At 35.9% G+C, this 18,543-nt stretch overlaps 2 protein-coding genes across 5 annotated transcripts in view; both read left to right on the top strand.

Moving 5' to 3' along the window:
* The first annotated feature begins 1,138 nt into the window (after positions 1 to 1,138).
* On the top strand, positions 1,139 to 11,533 carry eno1a (enolase 1a, (alpha)). Of its 2 annotated transcripts, none has more exons than XM_051880354.1 (12): positions 1,139 to 1,316; positions 2,933 to 3,027; positions 5,016 to 5,111; positions 6,092 to 6,150; positions 6,810 to 6,879; positions 7,051 to 7,184; positions 7,652 to 7,874; positions 8,937 to 9,134; positions 9,616 to 9,817; positions 9,943 to 10,051; positions 10,139 to 10,197; positions 11,062 to 11,533. In XM_051880354.1, the coding sequence occupies exons 2-12, from the start codon at positions 2,943 to 2,945 to the stop codon at positions 11,123 to 11,125; spliced, it is 1,299 nt and encodes a 432-aa protein (XP_051736314.1). In that variant the 5' UTR covers positions 1,139 to 1,316; positions 2,933 to 2,942; the 3' UTR covers positions 11,126 to 11,533. The 2 variants fall into 2 exon arrangements, with proteins under 2 accessions (XP_051736314.1, XP_051736313.1); XM_051880353.1 differs by lacking the exon at positions 6,092 to 6,150 and adding an exon at positions 6,392 to 6,450 and having other exon boundaries at positions 1,140 to 1,316.
* Positions 11,534 to 17,249: 5,716 nt separating this feature from the next.
* The window catches only part of rerea (arginine-glutamic acid dipeptide (RE) repeats a), a 167,874-nt gene continuing 166,580 nt past the window's right edge, over positions 17,250 to 18,543 (top strand). For all 3 annotated transcript variants that reach the window (XM_051880340.1, XM_051880342.1, XM_051880343.1), the window contains exon 1: positions 17,250 to 17,538. The gene's annotated coding sequence lies outside the window, so the exon portion shown is untranslated. The remainder of the gene's footprint in view (positions 17,539 to 18,543) is intronic.

The raw sequence follows: 18,543 nt of genomic DNA, 5'->3' as shown, positions 1-18,543 counted from the left end.
AGAAACTTTTCTTGAGCACCAAATCATCAAATTATTATTTCTGAGGAATCATGTGACACTGAAGACTGGAGTATGGCTGTTGACAATTCAGCTTTATCAAAAAAATAGAAATATTGATATTTCACAATATTACTGTTTTCTCTGTATTTTTATATAAATCTTACCGACTCCAAACTTTTTAACAGTAGTGTGGAATTTATCAAAAAAATATATGTAAAAAGCCTAACACTCATACAAACTCTCCAAATCCTACTGCATGTATTTAATTACGTTCGAAGTGTCTGTCCTATCAGCAGCCAGAAGATGGCGCAATAGTAATCTTGCTCAAGGTCATTCAATGAGTGAGGCTGCCATAGTTAAAGCTAGAAATCGCACAGCATCACTTGGTCCATCGTGTGTGTTTGAGATGGGGAGATGACATTGAAAGTTAATTTACTATGAGATTCTGGTTGTAAATGATAATTCTTACATACGGTGCCCTTCATATATTATGATATGTTGGGCTACTGAATACATAAAATAGAAAGTAATCATCTAAATACACTTAAGAAAGAAAAACACTGATTTTCTGTTTTTACAAAGATCATTGCTTTGACTATGGTTAATTAAAAAACAAAAAGATCTCAGCTATCAAACTAATTATAGTAGCCTATCATTTAAACAACACTCTTTAGGCTACTTAAATTCAAATTACATTGTTTAAGAGATAGTGTCATCATCATCATCGTTACTATTATTAACAATATACCTTTTGAAAATAGCGTGCAATCAAATGTAGCCTACATAATTTTATAAAACACAATGTAAACTGAGCTGAGCTCAAAATGACATAAAAGCTGCCATGTCCAATCAGTCTCTGTTCACTCATGTGCACGCTCACTATGACGCATCACTGGAAGTAGGTGATGCTCTGCACGTACTCCACAATGCACCAGTTTCCAGCATAAAACACGAAAATATTCTATGCAAAAAGCTTCAAACACAACATCCACAACTAATATCCGCCATAACGTCAAGGGCATTTAAACCATAGCCTTTAGATAAAATTATTACAAGCTTTTAATCAATGAATTAAAATTTCCGCATCCTTGTCGAAGGCGGAGTCTTGCCGGTAGAAAACGTGCTTTTTGCCATGCAACCTCATTAGCGTGCCGCGTGAGCCGCGTCTGACCAATCACAGCACGAGAAGCGCGCTCGCGCTGACCGCTTCCTGATGCTCTACTCTTAACAGTGCGCAGCACCATCCTCCTTCTGCCTTCTCTGCTCTGCACCACGGTTAGCATTCGACTGTCCTTGCACTGGTTAGGCCAGATAAGGTAAGGTCAATACAGGGCGTTTGTTGTAGCATTACATTTTATTACAGTCAGAAACATTTGTCATGATAAATAAGATGTGTTGAATCAGTGGTCGTGATGTTCGACCGAGTTATGCAATACTGAAGGTGATGCTGTCGTGCGGTGACGTCCTCTACAATCTCAGTATTCAGTTACTGTTGTCTAATTTTAACACTGCAACATTTATGTCACGCAGATTTGAGTTTTTAAGAAGGTATACAGCTGTGACCTAAGTTGACTTAAACATGTTCATTCAAAAATATAAAAGGACATTTAATGTAGGAAGTAGTTCGTCTTAGGTTACAGCTCGTCTACCCGGTATTTTGACAGCAAACTAAAACGAGTTTCAATTTGACATCGGATATTGGAAAGGCTTGTAACTGGAGACATTGCTGTTATTTATTCTGTAGCTTCTAAACGTTGCAAATATATTTATTTTAGACTGAATGAAATGTAGTGACAGATGTTATCACTACACCCATTTTAGTGGTCATTACTATGTTTAAAGTCTTGAATTTGAAGCTGAATTTAATGTAATTCAGTCTTATAATTGAGAGCAACACATTTTCTAGCCACAGCAGACAGGAGGCCGGTCACTTGTTACTGTCTGTCTCACTAAACCCAACCCACTGTGTTGTGGCCAGTGGGAACTTTCCACAGACATTTAAGGCTACAGGTTTTTCCATTGGTTCAAATGAAGTGGATATTTTTTATTGTTGGTTTTATATGTTAGCACACCATGTTGATAGGGCAGGAAATGCTGATGATGAGGAAATGAGTCTTGTGATATTCATGGGAAAGGGTTTTCTTGAAAATATGGGTTTTTGATATAGAAAGGAAAATCCTTTGTTTGAGCACACAAAAGGTTCAGAAATCAAATTATTTTAAAGAAAGTCAAGTAATTAATTCATTTAACGGATAGTTATTGTCCCGGATTCAAACCTTCAAAGGCATAGAGGATTCGAGTGTTGCTGCGTATTTCCAAATGTCCAGTACAGCTGCATTTTTAGGTGAACAGGTGCTGACAGCTGAAAGGCTCAGCTTTTCTTGGCTGGAAGGGAAATAGTCAACTGTAAGTCATAAAGTTAGTTTATTCTCAACTCCTGCTGCCTGTTGCTCATGTTGACTGTTAAAATGTGGTGGATTACTCAGTTTGGACCTCTGGTGGCTGCATTAACTGAAACTCCAAATCATAAAAAGAGTATGCTGATGTAACATGGTGAAACAAGACCTTTTTCATCTTTGACTCAGTTTGGAGTAGTTGAGTAATTTCCTGGTGGGGAAATCACCATAAGGCCTTCACTGGGATTAGCTGTAACCAAATGTGCAATTTATCATGAAGTTATCATAAAGCATATTTTTTATTCATTTATTTTGACTTTGGCTAATTATTACATAAAAATGTGTTATTGAAGTATTAGTGTTTTTAAATATTAACATGTAAATGTAACCTAAATGTAAAAATAAGGGAAATTAGCTCGATATGAACCGATATGGTACCGATATATTGTGCATCTCCAGCCATATTTATGTTATTTTGTGACTGTCTGATGTCTCTATCAGCTCCTCATGTTCTTAACATGTTCTTTTCTCCTCAGAAACTGCACCATGTCTATCCTGAAGATCCACGCTCGTGAAATCTTTGACTCCCGTGGAAACCCCACTGTGGAGGTTGATCTCTACACCAAGAAAGGTTTGTAATAATCAAATTGTCAAGCACCTTTAACATTTTTGAGAATTTTACATTGTATTATTTACCACGAATAGTTTTTTAATACACACACAAAAAATATTAATTATTTATACAGTAACAGTACATTGATCTGACCATTCTTTCAGGATGTTTAATCCACTTATCCATTTTACAAGGTTGCCATGTTCCAGCAAATACAAAAATGGGACCATTTCAGAGATTCTCTTCAACAGTTGCGCATAACAGTCCATTACAAGTCCAACATCAATACAAAGCGACAGTAATTTATATTGTATGAGATGTTATTGGGGCATAGAGTCTGAATGCAGTGGCAGTTTCACATGGGTGAACTTCTGAACAGCTCTGCCTATTCAGGCCCTCATGTTGGTGTCCAATAGCTCAGAGTCGACGTATCAGGTGGTATATGGTTATAAATAGCCAAAGTAATACATACCACTTGGATTGCATTGCTAAAGTATGTTGGTGCTTTGCACATGAACACAGAAAGTAATTATATGGATGGTACATACACTACTGTTCAAATTTGGGATCAGCAAAAAAATTTTTTAAAGAAATTAATACTTTTATTTAGCATGGATGCATTAAATTGATGAAAAGTGACAGTAGAGACTACATTTATATTTTAAATTGTAATAATATTTCACAATATTACTGATTTTATTTTATTTTTGTTCAAATAAATGCAGCCTTGGTGAGCACAAGAGACTTCATTTAACTTTTTAAAAGGTAGTGTTCATTTAGACATTGCCTTATATTAATGATTTGTTCATTCATATCAAGGTTCAAGTATATACTTGCTTTTTGTCTATTGCCCTGCAGTCTAGTCTATCACAAGGTGTGGCCTTGGCCTCTAACACATGCCCAGAGTTTTAATTATGTTCAGTGAATGACCATTTTGAAAGATTGAGGCTGGCAAGTGAGCAAATATGTAGAATGTCTCTTCTGCCGGATTGTATTGAAGAGAGAGGGGGAGATGGCATACTCTGCCAAGCTAGTATATACTACACTGTGAAAGAAGAATGTGGTATTTTTTTAGGGACTAACGTGTACAATGTATATTCATCCTCTGCTGACGTTCATGCACTACCCTCTGTCCCAGATGTATGAAAACGTGTGGAGACAACTCACCCAGATCTAATGTGTCTGTGTGTATTTGAGCGCAGCTTAATGAATGTGGTTTGATTAAACAGTATGAGGCCTGGCTGGAAAGATACAGCCTAAAGTATAGCTTAGAGTTGTTTTAATCGTGCACAATTTTTAAGAATTTGTCTCATTGGATTGGCAAAGCGTTTGATATGATAATGATTGGATCAGTGTATTAACACGGATATGCTACTAAGATCAAAACTAAGCATTATTCTACTCGATTTTCTTATTTTTTGGGTTTGATACTCCACCATTGCTTGGTGGAAATGATTGGTTAGGTACAAAATCATTATGTAATAGTTGATGTGTTTCTGGTTAAGCTTTAAATCCATTTTCATCTGCACGCTCTGGCAATCGACTTATGTTCACCCAGCCGAGCTGTTTGAATATGGATGTGCAGATTTGCCACACTTGGAGATGAAATGTGCCATCATGAATTGCACGTGTGCCAACCTCAATCAGGGGGTGTCCCTTTCTCTCACAAGAGGAAACCCCCTGAACAACACTTCCCACACTGAGTTTAGGTGATAAAAAATAGGCTTGAGGTTTCATGCTTTTTATCAATTGTTTAATCAATCAATTAGTTTTGTGTTCCTTTAATGATATTATACACTATATACACTGCTGGTCTGCAGAGATTGTGATTCTGTTGCGTAATCTCTTCTGCAGTGAGGAGGCGTGTCCTTTCATTCCTTATATGGTGCTGTGACCTCTAGCAGGGAATTCTGGAAGCAGATTTGAGTAAAATCAGCAGAGTTGTTTGTGCATATACATTATATGAGGAAACCTGTGAATGGTTATATGTATTTATTGTTCAACAGGTCTCTTCAGAGCTGCAGTGCCCAGTGGCGCATCAACTGGCATCTATGAAGCCCTTGAACTCCGCGACAATGACAAGACACGTTATATGGGAAAAGGTTTGTATTTCAGATATTCAGTTTGTACATGTAGTATTTCAAAGCATCTCTATCCTTTTGTGAGATTTGTGAAATACTGTATAAAAAATGTATTAAAGTTTTAATGTTTGAGGAGTTTTTGAACATTATTGCATTATTATTGCATTATTGTTTATATAAAAATCTAAATAATAAAATAAAAAAATATGTAATATACACAACTATTCTGTAAGAATTAAATTAATATTCATTCAGCAAGGACACATTAAATTGATCAAAAGTCACAAAGACATTTATATTGTTACAAAATATTTATATTTCAAATAAATTGTTCTTTGAACTTTCTATTCATCAAAGAATCCAGAAAAAAGTGTTTAACACTTTTCTACAAAAATATTAAGCAGCACAACGTTTTTGACATTAATAATAATAAGAAAAAGATTTTTGAGCATCAAATCAACATATTAGAATGATTTCTGAAAGATTATATGACACTGGACTGGAGTAATGATGCTGAAACTTCAACTTTGCCATTACAGGAATAAATTACATTCTAAATTATATTTAAATAGAAAATGGTGATTTAAATAAATAAATAGCATAAGAGCATAAGAGACTTTTTTTCAAAAATTATACTGACCCCAAACATGTGAGCGTTAGTCTGCATATAAAAATTGAATTCAATTTTCTATGTGAAACCCATTTTGAATCATGCTTTATTTGTAATATTATACAAATATACATAATGTAATATGTATATTTCATATATCATAATAACCTTCCAGTAAAAATCTGAATTAAATTCAGAATATACTTTTATTTATTTATTTTAACATTAATTTCTTAATGAATTCTTAATATATTTTCATATATAATTATATATGATTTTTTCATATAGAATTAAATATATAATTTCTTCACAGTTTTCAGTCTATCTGCACTGCAATGTTTTCCTCTTCTCTCATCCTCTGTTTCTTCTGCCATCTTTTCTCCTCTGTCAGGGGTGAAAAGAGCTGTTAAATATGTAAATGAGTTCTTGGCCCCTGCTTTGTGTAATCAGGTAAATTAGCGTGTGTATTAACTGAAGTGAGGAACTTAACCCCTTTTGATATAGCACAGAAGCAGCATGAGCCTTTGGTTTTGCTTTGATGACTAACCACGGCAGGTATTTGTAGGTGATCACAGATGTTCTCATTGACAGTACAGCACTTACCTGCTCTGTGATCATCTAGTCATGTCTGCTCTGCATGTTCATCCACTCCTTGGCCTGGGTCAGTGATGGTCTGCTTGTGTCCCTGCAGGTGTCTCAAAAGCTGTTGAGCATATCAATAAAACAATTGCACCTGCTCTGGTTAGCCAGGTAGGAATATTTGTTCTTTGACTAACATGATAATGTGTTGATGATACTGTTGTTGAGATGTGGTTATTTGTAATATGCAAGACAAGTACTGTAAGATTATTTGAGAGAATTAGTTATGTTTGGGGCCATTATTTGAAGTGGTAAGTGTCTTGTTGTGAACACTAACTAATGTTTGAAAGAATATTAGAATTTAGTAATTTCTAAAGACAGTTATAAAGATAAAACCCTCCCCCTAATCTCACAATGCTGTGAATGCCATAACATTGCATTTGTTCTATGCTAAATGAAGTTCGTGTGAACATAATACTCCTTGAAAAATGATTGATATTGTCATTAATAAATCTCTTGTGCTTAAACAGAGCGTTTCAGTCTTGGAGCAGGAGAAGATTGATAAGCTGATGCTTGATATGGATGGCACAGAAAACAAGTGTAAGCATATTAATATGATTAAGTGTTTTGTTATTGTTCCTTTAGTTGCCAAAACAGAATGTATTTACGATATGAAAGTGTTATTTATCACGGCTCTTCATGCTAGTTTATGCTTAAGACTTTGAAATATGCATTCATTATTTTAATGAATGTGCTCACTTGAATCCACAGCAAAGTTTGGTGCTAATGCCATCCTGGGCGTTTCCCTGGCTGTGTGCAAGGCTGGTGCTGCAGAGAAGGGCGTCCCCCTCTACCGCCACATCGCAGACCTTGCTGGCAACCCAGAAGTCATTCTCCCAGTGCCTGTACGTGCTCAGAAGTATAAGCAGAATAAATATCAGTCTTTCCTGCTGTACATAACAATGTTTTGATGTTTCCATTCACCTATTTTATGCAAATTTTGGGATATAATTTTTGGCAAACAAATTAATTCTGATGTGCATTTAAAATTTTTTTTAAAAAAGTCATGTGACTGAATAACATCAGGTTCATCAGAGCTAGAACTTTCATTTCCATTTCTCTTTTGCACTATTTTGTTGCGCTTTGTAACGTTACTTTAACAAATTGTTGCAATATTTAGATTTTTTTTTTTTTTAACTCAACATGGATCGAAACTGTCATTTTATTTATAAATATCAGCTTATATCAGCCAAAATTGCTGAATTGGTGCATTCTTAATTGTTCTGGTCTGGAATAAATGCCCCATGCACCATAAACATAACTAAAGTATGCAAACTCTGGCATACTATAAATAGACTGTCTGTTTTCAAAGGCCTTCAACGTTATCAACGGCGGTTCCCACGCCGGCAACAAGCTGGCCATGCAGGAGTTCATGATCCTGCCCATCGGTGCCAGCAACTTCAAAGAAGCCATGCGCATTGGTGCTGAGGTCTATCACAACCTGAAGAATGTCATCAAGGAGAAGTATGGCAAAGATGCCACCAATGTGGGAGATGAAGGTGGCTTCGCCCCCAACATCCTTGAGAATAAAGAAGGTGAGATTCTGGACTTTCATGAGGGAGTCTAGATCTAGAATGCCTAAAAAGTTTTTATGTAGCAGATTTTTTGGAATGTAAATACTACAGTACTATGAATTGATGTAAAATCACCCATATTTTCACACAGAACACCACCATAAATATAAAACATATTCATGGTAATACAAACTTAAAGGTAAACTATATGAGAGAAGACATACATTTATAATCAGTTCATCAGTTCAGCCTCTGGTAAGCAAACTAGTACAGCTAAGTACTGATAAACAATATGGTATAAGATATACTGATTGTAGATGACACTGAGATAACTCAAGGAGTCAGAGATTACTGTTATCTTGATTATAGATTAGTGAGTTTACAAACATGACCATTTGAATAACAACATCTTTGAGTTACTGTGAACCATTACCTAAACTTGTACTTCAAAAAACAAATGGTTTTCATTTTAAGATCTGGTGCATTGGTATAATTGAATTGAAACCAGTTTCTGCAGCTGTGGCCCAGTCTCTAGGGAATTTTGGGAATGCTCGTGACCTCTGTGCTGCTTGCGAATCAGTCATAACATCTGCAGATTTAAGAGAAAAATAATGTAGTTCTTCACATTTAACTGGATTACTTGCTCTTTGAATGTTTATATATTTATCCTCTTCTTTATCCATATTATTTGTTATTTTAATGTTAATTTAGTTGTCTTAAGTTAAAATATTAGTCAGGAATCCAAAAGTTGCTGTAGCTTTAAAGCTTATGTGTTGTAAGCATAGCACCATGAGATCCTTAAGATGCATTTAAGTACAAATCAGTGACTGAACTCACCATTTTGCTGTCACTAATATAAGCTATAGAAATATTAATGATTTGTTATGAGTATTTACAGCTTTTATATGGGCATTTGACATGAAACACATTTAGGTAAGTTAACAATCTGCAGTATGACGTGTTAGTTTATGAATGTATGAGACACCTAAAACATACACTTTGCTTTATACATTCATATAACATTTTAACCTAAAATTTTGCTGTTAATTGGAAGAAAAAGCATCAACTACAAATCTTTTTCAGCTCTGGAGCTGCTGAAGAATGCCATCAGCAAAGCCGGCTACACCGACAAGATTGTGATCGGCATGGATGTGGCCGCCTCTGAGTTCTACAAAGGTGGCAAGTACGACCTGGACTTCAAATCACCTGATGACCCCAGCCGTTATATCAGCCCTGACCAGCTGGCTGACCTCTACAGGAGCTTTGTTAAGGATTATCCTGGTCAGTTGCCCTGATCTTTAGTGATACTATGAGTGAGTGTGTGATACTCTACTGCAATCCTTAGCTGGCCACTGACAACTGCTTAGTGCAGATCTGATGTCAGAGCATCTGAATAGACAAGTTATGTGATAAATGAGTATATAGATTAACATTAACCAATTTGTTAGTTAAGGATCTATAAGCAGAAGTGGTTTGTCACAATTTCAAAATTTCAGTAGTTAATACCACTACCAGTAAAATTTCATGATCAAACAGCAAAAACTAATTGATCAATCCCTTATTTAAAAAATTGAATATATTGCTATAAATATTGACATTAAAGACTAATAGAGCCAATATTTTAATGTAAAAAAAAAAAAAAAAAAATTCCCGCATTGTTTACATTTCCAAAACAATGATATGTCGATTGTGTGATTGATGTGTGCCAGGTGGTCGCTTCCGCTCCAGCCCAAATCAATAAAGTGTCATCTTTGCTTTTCAGTGGTCTCCATTGAGGATCCATTTGACCAGGATGACTGGGAGGCCTGGACCAACTTCACTGTCAGCACTAACATCCAGGTGGTGGGTGATGACCTTACAGTGACCAACCCCAAGCGCATCGCCAAAGCTGTGTCTGATAAGGCCTGCAACTGCCTGCTGCTCAAAGTCAACCAGATCGGCTCCGTCACAGAGTCCCTTCAGGCGTGAGTGTTTCTGATATCTCACACAATGGTTGTGGATATTTTTAAATAAAAACTAACTAAAATGCATTTTAAATACATTTGGTTTTTGTATGTAATGTGTTTTGTTTCTGTTTTCCTTTGTTTAGCTGTAAGATGGCCCAGTCTAATGGATGGGGTGTGATGGTCAGCCACCGTTCTGGAGAGACAGAGGACACCTTCATCGCTGACCTTGTGGTCGGACTCTGCACTGGCCAGGTACATGGCTTGCTAAACACCCTCTTATCTATGGCCGCCCAATGCTGTATATGGGATCACAAAGTAAATTGTCTTTTTTCCCCTCAGATCAAGACTGGTGCTCCCTGCCGGTCTGAGCGCCTAGCCAAGTACAATCAGCTGCTGAGGTGAGCTTTTGCATTCATGTATCATTATTACACTCTTAAATTGATTCTGATTGGTCAATCGCTGCATTATGCAGTCAAATATTTTTGCATAATAACAGTACAAAATATTTGACTTGTCCCTAGCAATTGAATGCCTGCTAGTTTGTCTTTTGTAGCACTCAACTGTTTCTTCTCACATAAAATACACTACCTTTCAAAAGTTTGGGGTCAGTAAGATTTTTTTTTAAAGAAATAAATACTTTTATTCAATGAGGATGAATTAAATTGATCAAAAGTGACAGTAAAGAAATAAATAATGTTACAAAATAATTCTGTTTCAATTAAATGCTGTATTTTTTAACTTTCTATTTATGGTGTCCACAAAAATATTAAGCAGTGCAACTGTTTTTAACATTGATAATAATAAGAAATGTTTCTTGAGCAGCAAATCAGCATATTAGAATGATTTTTGAAGGATCATGTGACACTGAAGACTGGAGTAATGATGCTAAAAACTCAGCTTTGTCATCACAGGAATAAATTACATTTTAAAATACATTTAAATAAAACGTTACTGAAATTGTAAACAAAAAAAAAAATCACTAAAGTACTGCTTTACTGTATTTTGAATCAAATAAATGCAGCCTTGGTAAGCATAAGAGACTTCTTTCAAAAACATTAAAAAATCTTAACATCCTCAAACTTTTGAATGGCAGTGTAAGTATATTTACTAAAGCTCCATTAAAGATGAGTGATTTCTTTTTTTTCTGCATAGTTTTGTCTTACTAATCATTACAACTATAATAAAGTCCCAGTCTGTACTTCTCAAGTTGTTTAAACTGAGTAAAAATTCCAAGACTGATTCTGATAATGTATGACATGCAGGATTGAGGAGGAGCTTGGTGACAAGGCTCGTTTCGCTGGCAAGAACTTCAGGAGGCCCATCTGAAGCGGCAGCCTGTCATCAGTCTTAGTGTGCTCATCGTGCTTACTCTCCCACACATAACGCCACGCAAAGCCAGCTCCTGTAGAATGGAGAGTAGAAGGAAAAACAGTGAATTCAAATGTCCAGACCTGTAGTGTATGGCACAGTACACACTGCTCTCCGTGACAGCCCCTTCTCCCCATCCCCATCTATGCTTTGGTATCCAAATAGCATCAGTCCTTTAATTGTGTCTCCGTGTTGTGTGAGAGATCTTTGTTCAGCTTCTTGTGAGTTGTAGTGATTCTGGTGCTCCACTGAGTATTTTAGGAGAGAGCTAATGCTGTTCACTGTGCTGCAGTGTTGTGTTGCTTTTGAGAATTGTTAGTTCTATATGCGTGGCATAACAAATAAATTATCCCTATTAAAATGGAAGAGTGTGGGTAAAATTTTTTTTTTATATAATATATATATATATATATATAATATACACACACACACACACAAAATTAAATTATGTTATTAATAATAGCAACAATGTAAATGTGTGAATTATGTATATATATGAATTTATTTCAGTTTTTTATTATTATATAATATATTTCCATCCTTCTGAGGTCCTGGCTCTCTGTGGTCATTAAAAATCCCAGGATGTCCTTCGAAAAACAGTAGGGGTGTAACCCTGGCATCCTGGCCAAATTTGCCCATTGGCCTCTGTTCAAATCATCCCCATTTATATATATATATATATATACATACACATACACATACTGATTGACTTCATCACTCTGTCTGCTCTCCACCAATAAGCTGGTATATGGTGGTTGTTCTGACACAATATGGCTGCCTTGGCATTATGGTGGGATGCTGCACATTAGATCCCTTCCATATGTAAAACGCTTTGAGTGCCATGAAAAGTGGTATATAAATGTAACTAATTATATAAAAATATGTAAAATATAATATAAAAATTTTATTATTAAATATATAAATGCAAATTAATTATTAAAGTATATACATTTTTATCATTTTCAATTTATATATATATATATATATACATACATACATAGTAAAATAAAAAGTTAAATTAGTAATAAATAATAAAAAAAAATTAAATAGTTAAGCTTAATTTCAACTAAATCCATTACATATACTTATTTACATGATCAGTTCATACAATAAAATATCAAATAAATTTCTAAAAAATAAAGGTATATTACTGAAAGTGAATTGAAAAGTCCTTTCAAATGCATTAGTAGAGGGTGAGGCTGGGTGAGGTTATGTCTGACTGCAGAGATCTGTCTCCCTTCTTGCTTTCAGCAAAACAATTTAGTGTTCAATAGGTCGTCCTGTATAGAAAGTGTTTTCTGACAAGCAATCAAGTAACATTTGAGCTCTTCGCCCAGTAAAACTAAAAGCCCTGTTGAGTTGGGATTGAAAGAACAGGTCAGAAAGGGAGCAAGGGGTACTTAGACAGGTTACCAGGTTAATGCTGCCATGGTCATGGAAAACCTGAAAATGTCAGGGAATCTTACAATTGTGTTTTTCGGACCTGAAAAAGTCAAGAAAATTGATCAAATAAAAAAGGGCGCAGACTGTTTCTGCAGTGTATATAATTACTCAGCTAGAAATCACTCTAAATTCATTAGTCACAAGCATCTGGAAAAGTCATGGAAATCAGTAGAATCTTAAAATGTTACAGAAAAGTCATGAAAATTCATCAAAAGGTGTTTTTCATCAACGTATCGCAAGTATTTTTCAAAGAATAATTATGAACTTTCTGCTTCATTATAAACATTTTTCAAATTTGAACATTTTGCAAAAATATTTATTCCAAAATCCATTTCAGCCTAGTCCTTTACAGACGCCTGAAAAGGTTCATTTGTATATTGTTCTTAACAATGTTAAAAGGTTATGTTTTAAAGAATGCTGGTAACCAGACTGTTGACTGTAGCCATTGACTTCAACTGTCTGGTTACCAACATTCTTTAAAATATCTTCTTTTGTGTTCAACAGAAGAAAGAAACTCATACAGGTTTGAAATAACGTGAGGGTGAGTAAATGATGCCAAAATGTTCATTTTTGAGTGAACTATCCCTTCAAGTGTCACTAAACATGTCTCACGTCTAAACCCACAACGAGCAAGCAGGATATGACAGTAATATGAGACAAACCCTGGAGCAGCAAAAGCAGAAGAGAGCAGCTCTCGTTAGCGCCATCCAGTGGTTGTATCTGTCATACATCAGCGTAATCAGTATGCTGCTGAGTGAACAGTCTGACAGACACGGATTTGTGCACTTGAGCTCGGAATTGCCATCTCCTGCCTCCACGAGTGATTCATTTTGTCCTGAGGCGATTCTGCTCTCTCGGTATACATGTATAATTCAAATATTTTGAGAAAGAAACGTTTCTTTAATGCATAGTTCTACCACTAGAACTATACATTAAAGTGTGTTATTGCACACTGCCCTCTGCTGTTGTTTTAGTGTAACGCTCAATCCTGGCCAATGTGACTTGCTGCCATGCGAATCTCTTTTGTGCTACCAAAAAAACTGCTGAAAACGCATTTATGGGTTTCTCCCAAGAATATTTTTATACAAATGCTCCTCTGTTTTTGAGATAACTGCCCTTTTGAAGCAAAGTTCAGTTACAACCATACAATTTTACTGATTAAACAAGTATTCCAGCACAGTTAAGCATTACTTATAAACATAGTCAAAGCAAAATTCACTAATAAATATTCTGATTAGTACATATTAATATACAAATTCACCAGCAACAGGGTTGGTTAGTTAATTCATATTATGGGCTTTGACTACACTACATATTTATAAAAGAAAAAAAAAAAACCCTTCATGCTCTGGTATGATGAAAGAGCATGATGACTTGGGATTTGAATGCACTGTGATTATTAGGGCTTATCATTTTAGGTGATTATGATATATTAAATGAAGAATTCTCATCTGCATGTGCGCTTGCATACATATTTTCTTCTCTTTTTTCTTTGCCATCACTGTTCCACTGGGAGCATGAATCCGCCCACAATTCGATAACAATCAAATCACACTGTGCTTTATTGTCTCCTGTAATCCAGATCCTCATTATATTTCAATCCTTAAAGCTCCCACAACACACTAACCCATGCCTTCGTTCAGTGCCGTCAGTTCTTTGATTCTAAAAAACAGGGAATTTGCCAGATTAAAGTTGCCATAAAACCTGTAATGTACATTATACCTTGACACACAGTATGTAAAGGATTACTAATAGCAGTATTTCAGATGAGCTGCCAAGACAAGGTAGCACGACAGTGGAAATGAGATTCAGGCCATCTGTCTTGTGCTGGCAGGAATGATCGAGGTATGGTATTCTGTATCAAGAGCATGCATATTTCAAATTACAAAGGGAAGGGGAGGTGTGCTGTTTTTTTCTTTCTTTCACAAAACCTGTCTCTTAACCGTACTTGTACATTTGGCTTTGTCTCTCTGATTACAGCCACCTCCTGAATCCACTTTCCTACCTTGCCCTCTCCCGCTGAAATCAATCACGGCATGCTCCTTCTCCTCCAATCAAGGCCCTCGGACAAAATTCTCTCTCTTCCCCCATTTTTATTGTTCATTCAGCCTGTCATGTCACAATAGAATAACAAGCCATCCGTTTCCCACACAATATCTCGGCGCGAGCCTCTTGATACCTTTATCATAATGAGAGGAGAAAACAGCCAGCTGTGATCATTACACCGTAACACAAAACAGTTAGACTTCAGTCTGTTTTTTTTCTCCAGCACTATGATGCCACGGCATGTCCATTTATCATTTTCCCAGCTTCCTTTTCTTTGTTAGACAATGCTGCACTTAATATAGCAGGTGGTAACACTCACAGCCCTTGAAATCTAATCTGAGTCAAAAACTAAGAAAATGGCTGTGCAAGCTTCAGCCATCTGAAAGAGTGTATTTTTAATGTTTTGACAAAATAGGCTAATTAATAATTATTCTTTTTGTATATACTTGTATTTTTATACTATTTGATTTGTTGTGTTGACTAAATATATAACAATAAATAATATTAATTAAAATAATTATATATATATATATATATATGATTTTATAAATATATATATTAAAGATTTTGTTGTGTTGACTAAATAATAAATAATAATATATATATATATATACATACAATTACTTTAATTAATATTATTATTATTTATTAATAATTATTCTTTTTGTATATACTTGTTTATTTATACTAGATTTGGTTGTGTTGACTAAATAATATATCATAATAATATATATATATATTATATATATATATATATATATATACTGGTGTGCATCTGTTTTAACTGAAAGCAACAATATATATTGTCAATATTTTATCAGTGCAAGTTGCTTTCAGTTAAAACAGATCAAACATGCTTTTTAGACTATACTTAAGCCTTGTCTGTAAAACTGAGGGAAAGTAGCCTATTTGTAAAAAAAAAAAAAAAAAAAAAAAAAAAAAAAAGATTATTAGTTGGCTATGCTCAGATTCTTCTTTGCGAATTAAATGCACATTTTCATATGCTTAAAATGTGAATGTTAAGTCATTTTTTAAAAACATAGATCTGTTCATTTGTCTGTTTATGAGCATCGTGACCTTATATTTCCAGGATTCCCAAGCTAAACACCTGGTTGAGGAGGGACCACATTATTTTTGCAATGCTCTTTCAGAATGTTGCTCTCCAGTGTGCTTTATAAGCATATACAGTGTGCTGCACCCTGCTGTGGAAATGATTGGTTTATAGTGTAGTCTTCCACACTTCATGTTTCTCCCTCTCTGAAATGATGTTTCAGTCAGTCCCAGAGGATTCATTCAGCAGTGGGTCATTGAACATGACCGCTGAGCCCTGAATGCTCTACTTAACCTTCTGCTGTTCTGTCATGGATGTAATCACACAAAAACAACATCATATCATTTTACATTCAACATTTTTTTCAGTTGCCATGTGTATTTTATGTAGTTTACAGTCACTGTGCATTTAACAATATTGGTAATCTATTAATGATGCTCTGGAATAACTGGCACAATCCTGTTTTGCATTTTAATAGACGTTAGGTGAAAATCTGTTGCTCTTTTGCATTTTATACATTACGTACGTTCAAGGAAAATGAACTGGATCCAGATTTTATCTCATTCTCTATTAGGCAGTCAAACTGAACCAGAATGCAACGAGAAAAATAGTGATACACACGACAATGGTGAGGATTTTGATTCGATTCGAATCTAGAGGTTACGTCGTTACATCAGTAGGTGGCGACTCACCTGAGCGAGTCATTGAATCAATTGAACCGCTTCCATGCACTGACTCATATTACTCGTTCGCTGAAAATTCTCCTTTAAAGCTCGTGACTTGTGCCTTTAAAAATTAGAAATAGAAGACTGAACGAATAGTGACCACTTCAGTAAACGAGTAGACTATTTTTAGGCCTGCCTGAACGAGTCATCGTTGTGAACGACCAGACCAGACCGATTGTTCCTAACCGAATGAAAGCGATAAGCAGCATCGTTCAGTTTTGGACGAATCTTTAAACGAATGTTGTTCACAAAAAGGAGAGAAAGGGGAGAACGTAGGTCTATTATTGTTTAAAAATGACTAATCATAAAAATAGCGTTAGGCCATGAAATTTAAACGCAAATCTGACGTTGACTCGCTCATAAATTAACGATGAAAAAATTGACAGCGCCAAATACGGTGCTGCATGAGCGAAAAAAGCAATACGCGATGTTCAAAGACGTCTGTCTAGTGCATGTTTAAATATGATTAAAAAGGAGGGAAATTAAATAGAAAAGAATTAAAAAGCACAATTGAACACAAAACACTTTCTGTATGAACGGGCCCTATAACCTACAGAACAAATCAGAATGAATCTTTTTAAACAGATTCAATAAAAACGATTTGCTGGTGTGAACCAAACTGCCCACCATCATACTAGCAATGTTTAGTCGGTCATACACACATTACTACTCACACACACATACACACACGCGCGTTTTTAAATCACAAAATGACCAACCTGATTGGCCCGCGTCTCACGCTCTGCGCGCGTTCAACCAATCGCAGCGCACGACACTGGAAAGTGGGCAGAGCGTTTTCACGCGCACATTATTCTTCTCGCAGGAAGAGCGGCTTTCAAGCGAGGGGGGGTTTCTTTCTTACAGAAAAGAGAGAGAGAAAGAGAGAAAGACAACACTGTGTCCCAACACTGACCCGTTACCAACACTCCTCACTACCATAAATATTGATAAGTGACAGCCATATCATTAATATCGGTGTGCTAGGGGTGTAAAACGACTCCAAAACACTTGAAGCGGCACTTGACTCTCATCCGCTAACCGCCGCTGCTCAGTTACAACAACATCTCAAAACGCCAAATCTCTGATGTTGTAGAGAAGGATTTCAGGTAAGTTCCGCCTTCGACCGTCTTCTCGAGTATACGGAAGATGATCTGATTAGCTTATGGCTCTTGCAATTAGCTACGTGTGTTAATCACAGCCGCTGTAAGCTGCCGTTGAGGGGGTGTTATGCTTTATTAATACAGGAGACATTAGCTAGCAGGCTAGCATAATCATCACCATCCTCATCATCAGTGCATGTGTGTGTGTGTGTGTGTGTGTGTTCCAACGATTATAGTGTTTGACAAAGATACATCTCTCTTTTTATTCATGTGCTGATATAATCATAACGCCGTGACATTAAGTCATCGGAAGGACAGTGGACCCGGTCAGATGGGTTATTGGAGAGTTTGGACAGCATTGAACTTGATAGTTTGGCTCTTGTTTTATTATGTCTTGCACCCGAGTCACGAGCGCTTTGTTGGCAACTTGTGCGCGCGCACAGGCACGCATGCATCTCGTTCACTGTGCAGTTTTTATTTGCACTTACCCTAATTTTGATCTGCTGAGATAGTGTCATTGCAAGACTGCGAGGTTACCCAGACGAATCAGTCTCGCCTGTCTTGTGATTTCTAACTCAAACCTGGTTACCTGACCACATAGTTTTATTGTCAAATGTGTCCTGAGAGGTCAGGTGACAGTATCTACACCATGTTTGCTCTGTGTTTGGCTTGTCAAAGATATGCTTTGAAAGATCAGTCCACTGTTTTTATGGTGGTTGTCATCAGGGTTCAGCTGGGCGTTTGTATCTGTAGTTTTTATGGCTAGAACTGGCTATCTAAACAACTTTCACAATGATAATTTGATCTTTGGTTGTTTGAAAAGAGATGAATAGATAAAAACATAAATGAAAAAGATTGACCGTGAAAATTCAATCAGTGTAAACCACCTGTTTACATTTCTATTTTGTGTTCTATCATGTTTGCAAAAACACTGTGCAGAATGATGATTTGATAGATATACTGATAAACACTTAATTAGCAGGTAAAGGGCAGGTAAAACTGTACAGCAAT

Source organism: Ctenopharyngodon idella, chromosome 22 (assembly GCF_019924925.1).
Source record: "Ctenopharyngodon idella isolate HZGC_01 chromosome 22, HZGC01, whole genome shotgun sequence".
Taxonomy (NCBI): domain Eukaryota; kingdom Metazoa; phylum Chordata; class Actinopteri; order Cypriniformes; family Xenocyprididae; genus Ctenopharyngodon; species Ctenopharyngodon idella.
The sequence above is the reverse complement of the archived record's forward strand: the minus strand, read 5'-3'. Positions and strand labels throughout refer to the sequence as shown.